Source organism: Nicotiana sylvestris, chromosome 10 (assembly GCF_000393655.2).
Source record: "Nicotiana sylvestris chromosome 10, ASM39365v2, whole genome shotgun sequence".
Lineage (NCBI taxonomy): Eukaryota > Viridiplantae > Streptophyta > Magnoliopsida > Solanales > Solanaceae > Nicotiana > Nicotiana sylvestris.
The window spans coordinates 134,631,428-134,648,918 of NC_091066.1; the positions used below are offsets into that span (position 1 = coordinate 134,631,428).

The window sequence follows — 17,491 nt, forward strand, 5'->3', positions numbered from 1 at the left end:
ATAACTAAACAATAAAAGTAAAAAGGGTCTCCTCTTTACACTTTAAAACTTATGAATGAAACATCCCTCTCTTTTATCCTTCTTATTTTTCAAGGGTTTTCTTCAGCTGTATAGCTTGGAACGATGTGTTTGTCTTTTTGTTAGATGCCTGATTAAGATAGAAAAAGAAAAATATTCTTTCTCTTATAAATAAAATTTTATTTATGGTGAATGTCTATATTTAGAGAGATTCTATGGTTTATTACTTGGTGGTTAAGTCACTCTCTCCCTATAAATAGAGGGTTCTATTCCATTGTAATTCATCCCATATCAATAAGAATTCTCTTCTATCTACTTTTCTCTACAATACTCTTCTTATTTTATTGTTTCATAACACGTTATCAGCACGAGACTCTAACCAAGTAGAAGCTTTGGGATTGAGCATAATGATTGTCAATTGTTCTTTGAACTTCCTTCATGATTAAATTCTGGATTTAAGGTAAGTATTTTACTTTTCTCTTTCAAATTCTTGACATTCTATACTTTGATTTTAAATACAAGCAAAGACGATAATTTTGATTGCAACTCTAATGGAGTTTGAAAGAAATTATAACCACCCAAAGTGGTAAAATTTCTATGCCTTGCCATGATCAAATTCATGTATGATTGTGGGCAAAGAATTGAAAACCCGTCCCATTGAATTTGCTCCATTCTCATTCCATTTAGAGAATGTGATAGCAGTATGTGATAAGTCTGAAAGAAGACAAAATTACTACTATGAATGTATCAATGGATGTGGACGTGACAATAGACGAATAAATTATAATCGTCATCATTGAGTAATGAGAATAATAAGGATTCTCAAAATAATCCTTTACTCCGTGAAAGTAATGTTTGTCATCGATTTGACATGAAATTTTATAAAACACATATAGATGATTATGGTCCATTCATGATGTGAATGTGACATCTTATTTATGAATACATATTCATTCTTGGAAGAATATGAACGTGCTAGTGGTAGTGAATATACCATACTCACCTCTAGAAGGAGGTTTGAGATGATATAAGAAAATAATGTCATTATTGTGACATGAATGGTCATTGGTCACGTACCTATTGTACGCCAAAATATTTTGGCAATGTGATTATTAAAGGACAACAATAATGCAAGAAACATATCTTGCATATAATTTTGACCATGACCATAATGGTATAACTTTCTCCTGGAAAGAGATATATGACCATATGAATGTTGATGAATATGTGGTAGTACAAAATTAATTGAGAGCTCTGGAAGAGCCAATTATACTATTTTGGAGAAACACAATTGATTACCAATAATGTATTGTGTTGTAGTAAGTCTCAAAGAAACTTATTCAGTTTCTAAAGTATTCGCGAAAGCGGTTGGTTATATTGAGACTATAAATAAAGGAAGATTTAATATCTTCTATTACTACAACTTGTAGTGGGATAATATTTATTTGAAAAGTTAACCATTTTATTCTCCAGTTTGTACTACACAAATAAAAGAATGCCACAAAGTAGAACTTTATTGATATAAAATCCATATCATAATAAATTTGGAGTTTATTGATATCCAGTTGGCATAGCTGGTTTAACCATATCAATTTAAGTATGATGTGCAAAAATAATAGAGAATTCACATGGGTAAATATTAAAGAACTAGAAAGTTCTTTACGAATTCTCTTATATTGTTTATTCACATTAATTAATTGACCAACTAAAGTTGGGATTGAATCCCATAAATTCTGGAAATATCAAAGGTGAATATAGGCCTATTCACCTGCCATGTATACCACATAAGATGCATCTATGAGATGGTTACATGTGCGATTATTATTAACCCGCAACATGGTGTTTGCGAGGTAACTTGCTCAATAATTTGATTTAGATAATTTTCAGATTTTTTATTCAATATAGTTCATCTTGATAAGTTGGTTTACATCACAGTTGGTTTAGCAAAATAATTTATTGAGTGCATCCACTTAATAGTTAAACTATTGCTTATGAGAACAAAGTTATCTATGTCAGTTTGATATAGGTTATTATACGAAAGTATATTACATTCTTCCCTCGCAAGTGGTTCAGGGTCAGGAACCAAATAATTCCATCTTATTATTATTGATGTGCGATGTATATTTTGATTAACACCATAACGCACAAAGATGATAAAGCAAGTTAGTTTTTCTAACATGATGGGGAGAGATGATAACATTTGAGAAAAAGTTACGCGGCATGAATTATCATTTTTACATCTAGATCCTCGAATAAAATAACATGAACTTGAAGTTCATAAAAAGATAATTCGTTTGCAATATATTTCAAAGCATGCCAGACGCATTTGCTGACCCAAATAAAGTAACTCTATTCTGATTGCAAATGCTCATATTAAGTCCTATAAGGACAAAGTCTATGGTACGCTTAAAACGTATAGACAAATCGGTTTCAAATAAACTTCTTAATAAAGAAGATGAGCAAATGATCAAAATGATTATAATAAAGGAGGCAAGTGATCTAGAAGATCACATGACATAACACTTCATAAAATCTCATGAGAGATTCAGGTACCTGAAAAGATAAATGAAGAGATCTCTATGTCATGTCTTTATGAAAATAAAGCTGGAACCGATATAAAATGTTCGTCGTCGACATCTATCATAGCGCTAAGTATAGATGAGGATCTTAAGTCTATCGAATATAGACACAAAAGTATTGGCCAAATGGAAGAGACACAATTCAAGTAGAATTGATTCCATATGAAAGACATATAGTTTTGGACCTATAGTTCAAACACTTGAAACTATAAAGTCAATGATGTATGCAATTACTTTTATCAATCTTATATGTCTAGCATGACATAAAAACTTGATATGCATCTAAAGTCTATTATATGGTTTATATGACTTAACTTATATGACAATCCATGAAGGATTTAAGTCGCTTAAAGCATATACAATTCTTGGTCCTGAAGTACCATATCCTAAGTGCAATTTGTGCACATATGTATCTTGCTATAACTATAAGCATGATAATGTGATAGCGAGAATACCTCTATGGAGATGTTGAAAAGCCATTCTACGGAAGTTTATGAAGACATTACATCTCTATCAAGAATGATGATTTCAAGATGCAATATATTCATTCAAGTTAATATGGCTGATTTATTTATCAAATCTCTAACGATCTCTTGAAGATGGTGTACAAGATTGAGATGCGAAGACTCAAGGATGTGAATTGATGCTCTTATCGGGGGAGTTAATGTGCGTTGCACTCATTTTTCCTTACAAAGTTTTGTCCCACTGGATTTTTCTTGCAAGGTTTTCAACGAAGCAACCAAAAAGCATATTGTTAGATATGTGTACTCTTTTTCCTTTTATACAATTTTTTTCCCATTGGGTTTTATTTAGTTAAAGTTTTAACGAGGTACATTATCTGTTGAATAGACATTCAAGGGGGAGTGTTATAAATAGAATTCTATTTATGGTGAATGTCTATATTTAGAGAGATTCTAGGGTTTATTACTTGGTGGCTAAGTCACTTTTCCCTATAAATAGAAGATTCTATTCCATTGTAATTCATCCCATATCAATAAGAATTTTCTTCTTTCTACTTTTCTCTGCAATACTCTTCTTCTTCTTTTATTGTTTCATAACACTTTCACTATTCTTCTATACTTCTGATCCTTAAACTAAAATGAAACTTTAACTCCTTGTTATGCATGTAACCTCTTTTGAAATCTATACTATAACCACAACGACGATCCAGTAAAATTCACTCGTGGGGTCTGTGGAGGATAGAGATCTCCTGAAGTCTATACTGAATGCTAAAATGGTAGGGGCAAGACTAGCATTCAATAATTATAAAGTAAATGGAAGATAGAAGTAAAATATACGAGATTACGAGTTTATATAAACTAAATTCCCATTACAATATAGAAAAGTTTAAAACAGTGAAAAAAGTACTAGTTAAATGGGGAAAAAGTAAAACTCATGGTGATCAGCATGGAAATGAAACATTCCCCCTCCCTCTAACCCTAGTGAAAGCTAGCTTTCTAAAGCCAATATTCTTGCATGCTAGCACAGGTTGAAATTATTCTTTCCTTTTCCTTGAAAAAAAAACAGCAATTTAAAATTTTTAATAAAATAATAGTATACCTTAATAATTGTATCAACAGTTGTAACAGGTACGAACGTTATGCTCCAACATTATTATAAACGATTGAAACAAACATGATTGAGAAATTGCAGCAATTTCCAATAGCAAGACGAATTTCTAGTCATATCCTTTCACACTTCGCATATGAAGAATTTGATCGATCAATTTAGGAAAGATGAAATAAAAGGCTTCCTCTTTCTCTAGAAAGGAGGCAGAGCCAAGATTTCAACCTTATGGGTTTTGAATTTTAGAACGACGATTTCAAGTGTTAGTGATTGGATTCTAAATTTAATATTTATACATAGTTAATGAATTCTATATAACAAATATACTATTTGAATAAAAGTTAGCTAGAACTTATGACAACTCTAAGTTCAAAACTAATTTCTTTGCAATTTTGATAGGAGTACATTTTATGATTCTACCTGGTAGACAAAACCAATTTATCCTCAACATTTTCAGCTTAATTCTTTCATATAAAATTGAATTGGCTAATGAAAGCTACTCATGATATATTTTCATAAGATTAAAAAAAGAAAGAATTAGCAAAATCATCTTTGTTTTTTCTTTGCCATTTCTTCCATGTTTACAAAGTGTATAGAAATAGACCTAAAAATCTTGGAAATGAAGAGACCATGCATGATTGCATGAGGCTCTTTAATCTCTAGAATCTAAACTAAAACACTACAAATATATATATTAATCTCTTTGCAATACTCAATGCAAACTTAATCCCAATTGAAGATCCAAAGAATTACACTTTTTTTTAGAAGCTGAATTAGGCAAAGCTGATGGTTTCATCACTGCTGCAGGCCTAGAGTATTTTTCTCTAGATTTCTCTCCATGTGTAAGAGTAAACATACAAGAATCTTGCTGAAATGGCCATTTTCCTGCTAAGACTTGGGAATCTTGCTGAAATGGCCATTTTCCTGCTGAGACTTGGGAATCTTGATCATAAGGACTGAAACTAATTTGGGATTCATCATACACAGTAAACTGATCAGAATTCCCAAAGAAAGAATTAGGATCATAAAACTGATAATTAATATTATTATTGCTGTTTTGAAAAGGCTGAAGATAGCAACTTAAGCTGGCTTTTCTTGCTTGAAGTTGTAGCCTTTTTTTCCTCATTCTTTCTTTCTTGTGAGCATTTTGATGCCCTCCCAAAGCTTGAGAATTAGCAAATTGTTTGAAACAATATTGGCACTCAAATTTCTTCATTATTTCCTCATGATCAGGCTTACTATTTGATGCAGGTAATAACTTTTCTTGATCTCTTCCTGATGAAACTGTGGAAGCTGATGATGAATTTACACTTTCATGATCTCCTTGATCTTCTTTAGAATTCTTTTGGATTTTTGGCGAAGGTTCAAGCTCAAAACCAAAGAGTTTGAGCCTCTTGTTCTCTACACACGATTTAGAAGAGGATTCATAATTTTCTCCATTATTGAATGATGGAGAATGAAAAGTACTAGAGACATCCTTGGTCATTTTTTCTTGACAAAATGAATGGATTTGAAAGAGAGAAATTAGAATAAAAGAAAGATGATGTTTTTTTTGTGACTTATGATGGTCTAATTTGTGTTGTGCATACTCTTCCTTATATAGTAATTTCAATGGGCTTTTGACTAGCTAAGGTGTAAGTTATGTACCCTAACAATGTACACTGATGGTGTAAAAAATTTTATATAATCAGCGACTTTAACCTATTATAGCAGTTTAGTTAGTATCAAGTTACTATTTTATTATAGAAATTTATTTTTAATTATATTACAAAAAAGTTGATTTTGTAAATATTTTTCATATATAAAACTTATATTCTTTTGACTATGCCATGCAACACCAGCTGAGAGAAGTTTTTTTGCATATATAAATGGCACAGGGCATAAATATACCAATAGTCAATATTAAAGAAAGGGAGAGGGAAAAGAATAGTCATATTTAGGAAGCTGTCTCTCATGCAATATAAAAAAATCTTATAAATAGTAATGTGGTAGATACACCATAAACTTTTCCAACCAAAGAGGATTCAGTGTGTATGATTAAAGACTAAATATTGTCTTTTATTCTTACTTTTGAAGAAAATACAAAAAATAAAAACATGCAATTATGGTACCACTTGATTACTTAAAAAACAAATATTCCATGCTTGAGAAGAGGAGAATGTTTTAAATATTATAAATGCAATACAACAAAAGTCAAAGAAAGATGAGGATGTAATCACCTGGAAGGACTCAACAAATCTATCACTGTACTTAAAAGGCTTATTTAACACTTGTTTTATTGACCAATTGGTTAGTGGATTATATTCATGTATTGTTCTCTACCAAAAGCTAATAAAATATTAGAAAAAATAAAATTCAATTTCATTTAAATAATTATCTGTGGGTGACTAGTCCCATCTACTACAGCACTCTAAATTATATTCATGCACTAATAACTGTAGAGTTGTGATTATTCAGCACTTAAATGAAGGTTCTTTGCAATTATCCACACACTCCTATTCATTAAAAAATGTGAAAGAAATAGGGTTTATCTTGACCATGTCAAAAGGAATGCAATTAAAAAATATGATGGGAGATTAGTTGCTAAACAAAGGAATATAAGGAAGTGGTTGATGAGGTAAGCATATATACTAATTAGGGTCTTCTATGAGATCTGAGCATATCTTCTTAGAGCAAACAAACCATATAATTTAATTGTTTAAGGTGAATCAAGTCATCATCTAATATTGTTCAAATATATTTAAACAATATATTATAGTATTATTCATTAAGCAAAGGCATTTATGTTGACAGTTGTACCCTTTTGATTGGGCCCCATAAATTGTAACTTTGTGGGACATATTAGAAACTATCAGATTTTGTGTGCTTATTCCATTGTCTCTTACAAGATCTTCCATTGGTGAAAGAAAAATTAGTCCACCAATCAATCTTTTCATTCTCATCAATTCCCACTCCTTTTTCTTGAATTCTCTTAATTGTTTTTTTCAATGATGACACTGGTGGAGGGAGCTTTGGCGTAATTGATTGTGACCAGGAAGTCACGGGTTCGAGCCGTGGAAACAGCCTCTTGCAGAAATGCAAGGTAATGCTGTTTACAATAGACCCTTGTGGTCCGGTCCTTCCCCAAAATACCGCGCATAGCGTGAGCTTAGTGCGCTGCCCTTTTTCTATGATGACAGTGGTGTCTGGATCACAGTACCTAAATATTTTATTGGATTTCTATTATTTCTACCCGCATAAGTATCGAGTGGCTCTACCCATCAAAATTTAGATAAATAGGTTTTGAACTCTGTATTTCAAGATTTGCACCCACTTCATTAATTCACTAACCCATACATTTCGATGCTTTTTCTTCTTTTTAGTCTATTCGAATGCTTTAGGAGAAGAATTCCAATTAGGCATGCTGTCATCAAGCTATTTCTCTATATCAACATGTGGAATAAATTTTCCTTTAATTTTTGAAGGACTAACCTTGGAATTAGATTTTTGGTGGGTGGTTGGGTGGGTTGGGTTGGTTTGGTTATTAATCTTTGATTGATTACTTCTTCATTTAATGTATCTTATTATATTCCTATCCTTTGCCTTTGTGTAGATTACAGGATCATAAGTAGCCCCTACCATCAGCCAACTCTTTTAAAAAGTCTAACTTCCATCCATTAATTATTTTACTTCTATTCAAGCGACAAAATCCCTTAAGAAACTCAGATGTTTTTTTTTCTTCTTTTTACTCAAAAGAATGCCAAAATTGACAATGCAACACAAAGTCAAAAATATTTCACTAGAAAAAGAAGCTTCAGTGAAGCATGGTTTGTGTTCTTTTCTTTTCTTTAATTTAATTAATCTTGGCATGTCATTAAGGAATGTTTAATTAATTGACCAATACTTATCGCATGTCGTTGAGCTTTTTTCCAATTAAGACAAATCAAATCAAACTCATTTCAAAGGGTTCATGTGCATAGTTCAACTAAATGGAACTTTAGGAGGGAGAGTTTTAATTAAAGTTCTTTTGTCCCTGATATTATAATTAATTATTGTCGTTTAAGTAAAGCAAGACAAGATAAGTAAGAAGAGACAGGAGCATACGAGATGTGATAATACAAGTAATCCCTTTGTACTATTTATGTTAGATCAAAAGATATTGGAATTTTGTGAACTGGAGACATATGCCATCTGTCCTCCATTTCAAAATGATTGCATTATTATTCTTTTAAAAAACTACAAGATTAATAAAATATCTATGGCACTCACCAATATCATAATTGGCAATAACAATATAATAAACCACTATAACTTTATTAGTAATTTTGCAAGTTCAATGTAAGATAACAGGTGTACAAAGAATCATATCATATTATCGCAAAACCCAAAACCTATTGCAAAGTGTTCAAGTTTCCATCTATAAAATAGTGAAGATAAAGTGCTGAAGAATATGCAGACTCATGTAATTCGAAATTGGACTTGGAGAAAAAACAAGAATATAAAATAAGCTAGTTGCATGGGAACGAAAAAGGACAAAATTGACCATAAACCTAATATTCTAGCAATGTTAGTTTAATACCATATTCTATGATGAAAATTGAATAAGTAGTTGTGAATGAGATCACGAGAATCCATTTGGATGGTACAATAATCAATTGAGTAGGGACTGAGGTTTTGAAATTCTCTAGCTAGCACCAAGTTACTTATTTTTTTAAATTTATAAAGTGCCACCACAAGTTTTAATAATTTAGTATTAAGAGTGTAGGAATGCATAATTTTAAAGTACAAGTTTTTGTATCAAAACTTTGATGGAAGTTGAAATGGTCCCTCCCTTCTATCCACACATGAACTTTTTTAGAGGACACTGGACTCTGCTATAGATTTTTTTTTCCTTAGCTTTTAATAAAAAGGATATTTGCCGGCAAAATCTCCTAGTTTTCGGCTAAATGACGCCCAAAAGATTTTCTCTGAATGTTTTGTCTAGAAATAATGTTTAGTCCATTTTTGCGACTGAAGATCTGTCTTAGAGATCATAAGAAATTGTGAATAAAAATCACGCAGTTGGAGCTTTCGGCATTTGGTGTCTCACAGACTCGCAGCATTTGGCAATAAATCTTTAAGTTTTCAAAAGAAATTTTCCCAGAGATCGATCCACGCAAGCCAAACCACTTTTTTAAGTTTGTTGGCAAAAATACCACTACATCCAGAGGCGAATGAAAGCTAAGTACTGACAATACCCGAGAGAAAAATGGACGATGCTTACATTGCTCTCTCACAACCCACTTCCCCGTTTTAAGTACAAACCACATGATTTCGTGCTTGTGTTTGGTTAACTCGTATATAAAATGTTTGGTCAAGTCTTGTGGTTATATATATAGTTCGAGAAGAACATAGTTAGCGCGTCACACTTAATGACAACATTATGTTTCTGTCCAACGGGTGCAACCTCCCATTTCAGAGACCCCAAAAGAAGTTACCAAGGAAAAAACAAAACATGAGAGACAAAAAGGAGACAGAAAAATCGAAACCAACCTAACAACATCAACCTGTCTAACTTCTAAGCATACTTGCAAAACGTTTTACACGCCCTACTTTTAACAAGCGCATCAACGTATTCAAAAGATTTTTACTTCACCAGACAAATATATGCGCATATGGCAGCGGGCTCATTCAGTTCCCATATCTTTCAGTCATATAAAAAAGAAAGCTAACCCCCCCCCCCCCCCACACACACACACACAACACACCATGCAAAGCAAAGCCTGGTATTTAAGTGGAGAAGGGTAGAGGGGCGGGCCCATTATCCACCGAGTTTCGAAGGCTGCGGTTGGTCCAAAGGATCGGCTCCAGACAGATTTCTCGGTCATCAAAAAAAAAAAAGCTACCCGCTAACACTTCGGAATTACCGGTATGTAATTTCAAAATAATGAGGATCGCAAAGAAAGGGCAAAAACTGTGACAACAAAAGAATCAGACTTCTTTCGGCAAAATATTTTGCCCTGTATAGAAAACTACAGAATTGACAAAGGGGATCTAACAACTGATCCATAACATTGCTCACCCAGCTAGAATGAGAAGGAAATACATGCTCTATAAGGCTTCTGAAGAGTTGCATGATCTCACTTCAGGTCTCATGGTTTTTGCATCAAAGCTCCGATATGCATCTGAATTGCATCCGTTCACGTAATCATACTTTGTCTCCTGGCACGGGATGCTAGGGCAAGCAGAATCTTTTTTCTTGGACCCTACAATTTTAGGCATCTCTTTCAGAAAAGCTAGGAGTGAAAAAAACCCATAATTTCAGAACTGCTAAACCAGTAAGGCAAAAGGGTAAAGACAGGTACATTATAACACATGCCAAATTACAAATATGTCATGTGGAAATGCTTCCCCAGAGTCCCTTTCCTCTAACTTACATCCACAGTATTGTGGATGTTGGGCCGAGAATATCAGTTGAAGACAAAAGAAAGACCCCTGAGCTCCCTCAGTCTCTCTTTGTAAGTATGAATGCTATCCTGCTCACTTTTCTCAAGGTTTTCACAGAGGGAGGGCAGTTCCTTATAAAGTCATCTGAGAACATAAGTCATGCTTTCTCTTTCCAAATGAATGACTACTTGATTTTGTATAGTTATTAGGAGAAGGATCGATACATGTAATTATAATATACATGAGTTTTTGGATAACTAAGAAATCTCCGAGGGCTAGTGGCTGCGATTCGAAAACCCTGTGAATAATGGGCCCATCACTCTATACTTCTCCACTTAGTAATTATAATATACATTGACAGTGCATACGCGGATCAACATATTTTTTTGTTTCCGAAAACTGGTTAAAGAAGAAGTTGTAATTGCGAAAATGGTCCGCTATAACTCTTGTATCATGTAATATATTTAAAATATTTCCTAGTCGGAAGGAAAAATTGTTTCAGAGATAGCTTAAAAGAAAGTTTAGGCATATAAGTGCCACACAAGGAAAAACAGGAATTCAATTAAGGAGAAAAGGCAAATCAGAAAATTTATGGCCGTGAACACCTCAAAAGAAAAAATTGGGAACATGACAAAAAGAAACATTCACACGCACAACAAAATCCAGAGCATTCAACTGAGATCTAGGTCTCCAAGAATAGATCAAATATCGCATTTAATAAGAGCATACCATGGGTACTCCCAACTCTTTCAGATCATTGTCACCCATCTGCTTCAACGAATACAGATCCACCTGCAGCACAGTTCAAGGTAAATATGTATAATAGCTGAAAAGAATTTACACCTGCAATTCAACAATAATTCATTAAAAAAAGATGCAATAACACGTTGGTGACAAGAAATAGAGTAAACTGAGTTTATGAAGACGTATATGTGGGGAGTCACAGCCAGCACAGCTGCAAATAGTACTACAGTAGCGGCAACCACAACACAATCCTCACCTAAATGCCAAGCTTGTCCAAATTCCAAAATTTAACCCCATGCCGCAAAAGTTCCAAGTATTGTAGTAGCTCGTCCAATACATTTACACAATGCAGTAACCACGCTTTGCCTTGGATAGGCTCATGTTAGGATTACTCCTTAGACCAATGCACTGAAAATATCACATGCCCTTTCTCCAGTAAGAAATCCACCTTTCTATAAGTTGTTTGCCATTTTTAGTTTCCCTTAGAAGTTAGAAGTCACCCACACCTAGTTCATCCTAATCCTACTGTCCAACACATAAGTCTGTCAATTTCTACTTCTGAATCCAGTAGTCCAGCCACAAATGTACATCGCGAACACATTGCAAATAAGGTATGTTTCTTCAAGCCTCAGTTCCCCCAGGGACAACCTTAACAGTTCTATCTTCTGGTATTCTGTCCTCATACTAGCTACAAAAGAAGAATGTTACATTCTTAATTTTTTTTTGCCCAAACTGTTCTAATATTTACTACATTCTGGATATGAACTTGGTATCTGTTGGAATGCTTTGACTACAATCCTTACACCCACAAACACTACTTTCTATCTGAACTACAAAAGCATATAATTACTTTAACCATAAAACAACTACTCATTTACCATTCTTCGTTTGCCTGATCTAGGCCAACTTTATGGGGCAGAAGCAGGGAAATTTCATTGTTCCTTGGATAAAATGAACTTTGAAGTTTGATTCGTCAATTGCAAAATCAGAAACCTAAAGTAGTACAAATTTCTGGCTAACCAGAACCAGAACGTCAGATGGTTTAGGAAGTATTTTCTTCTCACACTTGTGGCATCAAGTAGGTATAAACTCTATAATTTTCTAAGACTTCAACATTCTAAGCAACCATATCGAGTAGCTTGGATGCAAATCCCAATCCACAAGATCTCATAACTGAATACGAGCCGTTTAAATCTTCTACAATTTTTGGGACAATAGATATTGCAGAGTTTTAATGGTATAAAGCATTTCAATTACATGCATGCCTCGAGTGTTAATCTTAAACATGAAATGATGCTTAATATAAACAAAGATGAGATTAATAAATCAATAATGTTGCAACTGAAAAGCGATACTAGAAGGTGAAGGACATTTACTTCCTCAGCCTTGAAATTGATAGCATACTTGTCTAGACCCAATGAGTGCAAAAAACTATCAACAGTAGGCTGATCCTCAACCTGCATCGAGGGGAAGAAAAAGAAACTTTAGTGACCAGTGAACCAAATTCTTTTAACTTTTCATATTCTTTTTAACCTCCAATCATTTATCCATCGTCCTCAATAAGAACTTTCTCAAGACATGGCTGTGGCCTAAATTTTCACACCAGAAAGTAGACATGTTGAATCATGTGACTAGCCAAATATTGCATTTTATCATGGACAGGAATTTGAGAATACAAGCTACCGTAGTTACAACTATCCAACAAATTTTTTTTGCAAGATCCAGTAAGGTTCATCTATTTTGATAAGTGAACAATTTATTAAAGAATAAACTCTAGGTGCAAAGTGCACAAACACCAAAATGCATCGTTAAGAATAAAACCTCAGCTTATGGAAGAGCCAACAAATATCCAAAAAGGTATATCTCACATAACTCTCAAGAATGGATAACAGATGATTATATACAAGCAAGGCCCTCTTTATTTTTTCTTCTTTAGAAAAGGTTAACCATTTTCCTTTTAGCAACTCTTATCTAAGAATGAAGAAAGATATGTTTTTACAAGTAAACAACTTGATGTTTATGAGAATCTGTTGTACTTAATATCGGTATGGAAGTAATGCAGAATAACACTTAATTATCAGAGGTCACATACTTGAAGGAAGAAATAGTTTGCGGCCCTGGAAATAGGATAAATATGATGTTTGATTATCACAAGAAAAATCTCACCATATAATCATCTAAGCTATAAGAGATCTGAACATGAAATTTCAGTAAAAGAGGAAACAAAGAAAAAGTAGAAAGTCAAGTAAATTGTACTGCATATGAACTTTTCTGCACTAGACTGCGCGACTGTGGAATTGGGGGACGCAATGGTGCAACAGTCTTTCCAGGTCCAGCAGGTTGGGATGTATTTGACGGGTAAGCTGCAGAAGTCATGGGGCGTGAAAACTCAGAGACATCTTTCCTTGTGTATGAACTAAGTCTCGGGTCATCATAAGGTGTGACTGGAGGTCTTCTCTGCAGTTCCTCCCCTCTCCTTGGTGGTGAGATACCTCTAGAAGAACTCACAACTCCATCTGGTGATTTTCGCCTTAAACGATCCAGTGTCCAGGGGGAACAAGAATTTCTTATCGACTCCATCTGTGGCAAAGCATCTGCATTTCTTGTGGAGGGAGCTCGTCCCAGTATGCTCAAACTCCTTGACTCCGGTGTATTATACCTGACATCCTTTAGCTCAGGATGGTGCCCCCTAAAATCCCTGGCTTCAGGTATGTACTGTCTTGAATCTCTGATTTCAGGTAAGTATTGTCTAGAACCTCTTGAATCAATCATTCGCTGTCTATCATTCCTTGGCTCAGGTACTCGCGGTCTATTATCCCTTGGCTCAGGTACTCGTGGTCTATTATCCCTCAGCTCGGGGATCTGCTGTTGAAAACCAGGTTTTGCTGTTGAAGATTGAGCTGGCCTTGAAAGGAAATCACGAAGATCCACCCCATTCTGATGGCCGTTGCTTTGACCTCGGTCGAGTACAGTTTTCCGCATGATTTTATATCGAAGGTCATCTTTACCAAGCCGCGCATCTTCATTAAATCATAAGGAACACAATTGACAATCTTGAATTTGGATGTATATATAACAAACAAGAATATACAGTGGAGAAGAAGTGCAATTATTACCATCAATGCCACTAGAGGAACTAGAGCTCAATCTACTTCCATCTCCTCGCTGACTGCAAAAATGAAATGTTGCTATTGTTTGTAAGTGCTGAACATATAATTTACTCTAACAAAAGTATAGCAATCACCTCACTCCATACACTAGGAAATTTTGGTTGACTATTTATACTACAAAAATGTGACTATGCTTCCCCTAAGCCGAGGGTCTACCAGAAATAGCCTCTCTACCTTCCCTAAGGTAGGGGTAAAGCTGCGCACACACTACCCTCCCAAGACCCCACTTGTGGGATTACACTAGGTTTGTTGTTGTTATTTAGACTACAAGACTAACTGAACATCTGGTTAAGTATTTAAATCATATTGAAATTCATTTACACTCGTTACTTTTCTCCCACTCATAAAATGTTTTAATATCACTATGCGCTCGAAAAATAACGCCAATAGACATGCAAGCTAAAATATACTTTCCTAGTTTCAAAAAGATCAAATCATACAACCAAATGATTACGAGGAAAACAATGGAGAGTTTACCGTTTATTATTCAATTCTGTTGTTGAATCTGCAGTAGTACCTAGCCTATCTCTGACAGACCGTTTGCTCCCAACTGCTGGCCCTGAATCAGGAAAGGGATGACCTAATACAGACCCTGCCTTCTTTACCACCTTTTACACATGAAAAGCCAAAATCAAAAGATTGTCACAATGAAAATCGAATTACTCAACAACAGCTCCGTAACACCATTTCCATAACATAACACTGTCCCCTCCAACCTAATAATAAAACATTCAAAGATAAATTCAATTTTTCTTTTTTAAAAGGTAACATTCAAAGATAAATTCACTTCTTTAGCATAACTCTCTGTTACAATAATAACAGAACATTTCCAGATAATTAATCACTTTCTCATTTGTACATATAACACAAAAATAATTAAAAATTCACACCAAAAATTGCAATAGCGAACTGTTTATTTCTTCGGCAACTTACACAGCGTGAATTCTACATTACCAAATTTAAAAGTGCCGTAAAAATAACATAAAAATTCTTATAGAAAAGCTGATGAAACTTCATCGTTTCTCCATTTCCGAATTTCGTTAGAATTTTTTAGCATATAAGTAGAATTTCAAAAAAGGAACTACCTGACCGCTGCGTCCTAGCGTAATTGTAATTCGAGAGCTCGAAGCCTCCGCCATTTCAGCAACTTCGAAACCTTATCTCAGAAATAAACGCTGAACCGGAATTGTACTGTATGAAACATCAAAATCCTTCAGAAATGGGGAAAAGTAGCAGCTCCGATACGAGACTTGAGATCGAGCTTAGGCCTTAGGGTTTGCTAGAGGAAAGAGGGTGTGTTTGTGTGATGTGTGTGTGTGTTTTGGGGGCCAAGAGCGATATGCACGTGACAACTGCGCGCGTAGAATTCAGATTCTTAGGTGGGCTTTAAAGAACAATGAAGGCCCAATTTGGTTTACTAGTGGAGTTCGGCCTTCATTAAGTGGGCTTTTCAGCTTCCACAAATCGGGCCTAAATAGTTTTACAGAGGGCCCATTATTCATAATAGACTTCACCAAATGTCTTATACTCCATCAGTCTCATTCTATGTGTAATTTGGGAGAAATTTAAAAATAGTCAGATTTACGACTGATCGTTCAAAAATAGTCCAGTTTCAAAAGTAATCAAAATTTAGCCACTTTTCATGTAAAGATAAATCTGAGCGAAAACACTGTTCAAAACCCGGAAAATACGCCAGTATATTATACTGGAGTTCCAGCATAAGTATGCTTGAACTCCAACATATTATACTGGAGTTCCAGGATAAGTATGCTGGAACTCCAACATAATATGATGGAGTTCCAGCATAAGTACACTAGAACTCCAACATAATATACTGGAGTTCCAGCAAGTATAATTGTCCAGTATAATATATTGGAGTTTGGAGCACCGGTGCTCCAGTCTCCAGTATATTATACTGGAGTCAACAAAGTATACCGGTCCAGCATAATATGCTGGAGTTCATACACAGGTGCACCGAACTCCAGTATATTATGCTGGACCGGTCTCTATTGCAGCAAAATAGTGGCTATTTTTCATTGACTTCGTAAATGCTGGCTATTTTTGAATGACCAGTCTGAAAACTGGCTATACCGTGCTATTTTTACGTGTAATTTGAGTGAAAATAGCATGGGCTAGCCAATTTTTGAACTGGTAATCAAAAAAAGTCAGCATTTGCAAAATTATTGAAAATAATTATTTTTACCAAAACACAAAAAGTTCTAGCATAATATGCGGGATTATGGAGCTCCTGCGTATAAACTTCCAACATATTATGTTGGAACTCCAACAAACAGAAAATTTCAGCCTAATATGCTAGATTATGGAGCTTTGCATACAAACTTTCGCATATTATGTTGGAACTCAGCACATTATGAAATTCCATCACATTATGCTGGAAGCTCATATGTAAAAAATTCGAACTCCAGCACATTATGCTGGAATATTTTCGGATTTTTAAGGATGTTTTTGTTCAGATTTTATCTTTACATAAAAAAATGACTAAATTATAATTACTTTTGAAATTGTTATTATTTTTCAATTACCAATTATAAATCTGGCCTTTTTATTTTTTTTACGTAATTTGATAGTGTCTAAATGCGCATGGACTTTGAGAAACAAAGAAATTTGTTTGATGCTTTGGCTAAATGTATGCAAATTATCAAAAATTTCCTTGCAACAAATAATTAAATGAGGGACAATGGGAATTTTAAATGTCCTTTCATATTTCTCTATCCTAATAAAACGGCGAACTGTTATGTTAAGTGAGACTCAACATCGTGTGCTAGAGAATAATAAGATTTAACAAGTATCAAAATAGTAAGGGGTCGTTTGGTAGGATACATTGGATAAGCTAATGCATGCATTAGCTTTGTGTATTAATAATACATTATTTGATAGATATTTTGAACATATGCATTAATTATGGAAGCATTAGTTATACAGCCTATTTGGTATTATCCTACGCATAACAAATGCATAGAAAACAATGATATTAGCAATGCAATGAGT

General features: G+C 34.2%; 2 protein-coding genes across 2 annotated transcripts; both read right to left on the minus strand.

Annotated features, from left to right (window-relative positions):
• Positions 1–4,653: 4,653 nt before the first annotated feature.
• Positions 4,654–5,722, minus strand: LOC104237274 (zinc finger protein 5-like). The gene has a single exon (XM_009791383.2). It carries the CDS (start codon positions 5,647–5,649, stop codon positions 4,876–4,878), a length of 774 nt encoding a protein of 257 aa, XP_009789685.1. The 5' UTR covers positions 5,650–5,722; the 3' UTR covers positions 4,654–4,875.
• Positions 5,723–10,024: 4,302 nt separating this feature from the next.
• On the minus strand, positions 10,025–15,818 carry LOC104237273 (uncharacterized). The gene is made up of 7 exons (XM_009791382.2): positions 15,568–15,818; positions 14,960–15,090; positions 14,429–14,481; positions 13,569–14,332; positions 12,689–12,769; positions 11,298–11,360; positions 10,025–10,387 (listed from the first exon to the last, which is right to left on the minus strand). Exons 1-7 carry the CDS (start codon positions 15,619–15,621, stop codon positions 10,322–10,324), a joined length of 1,212 nt encoding a protein of 403 aa, XP_009789684.1. The 5' UTR covers positions 15,622–15,818; the 3' UTR covers positions 10,025–10,321.
• Positions 15,819–17,491: the final 1,673 nt, after the last annotated feature.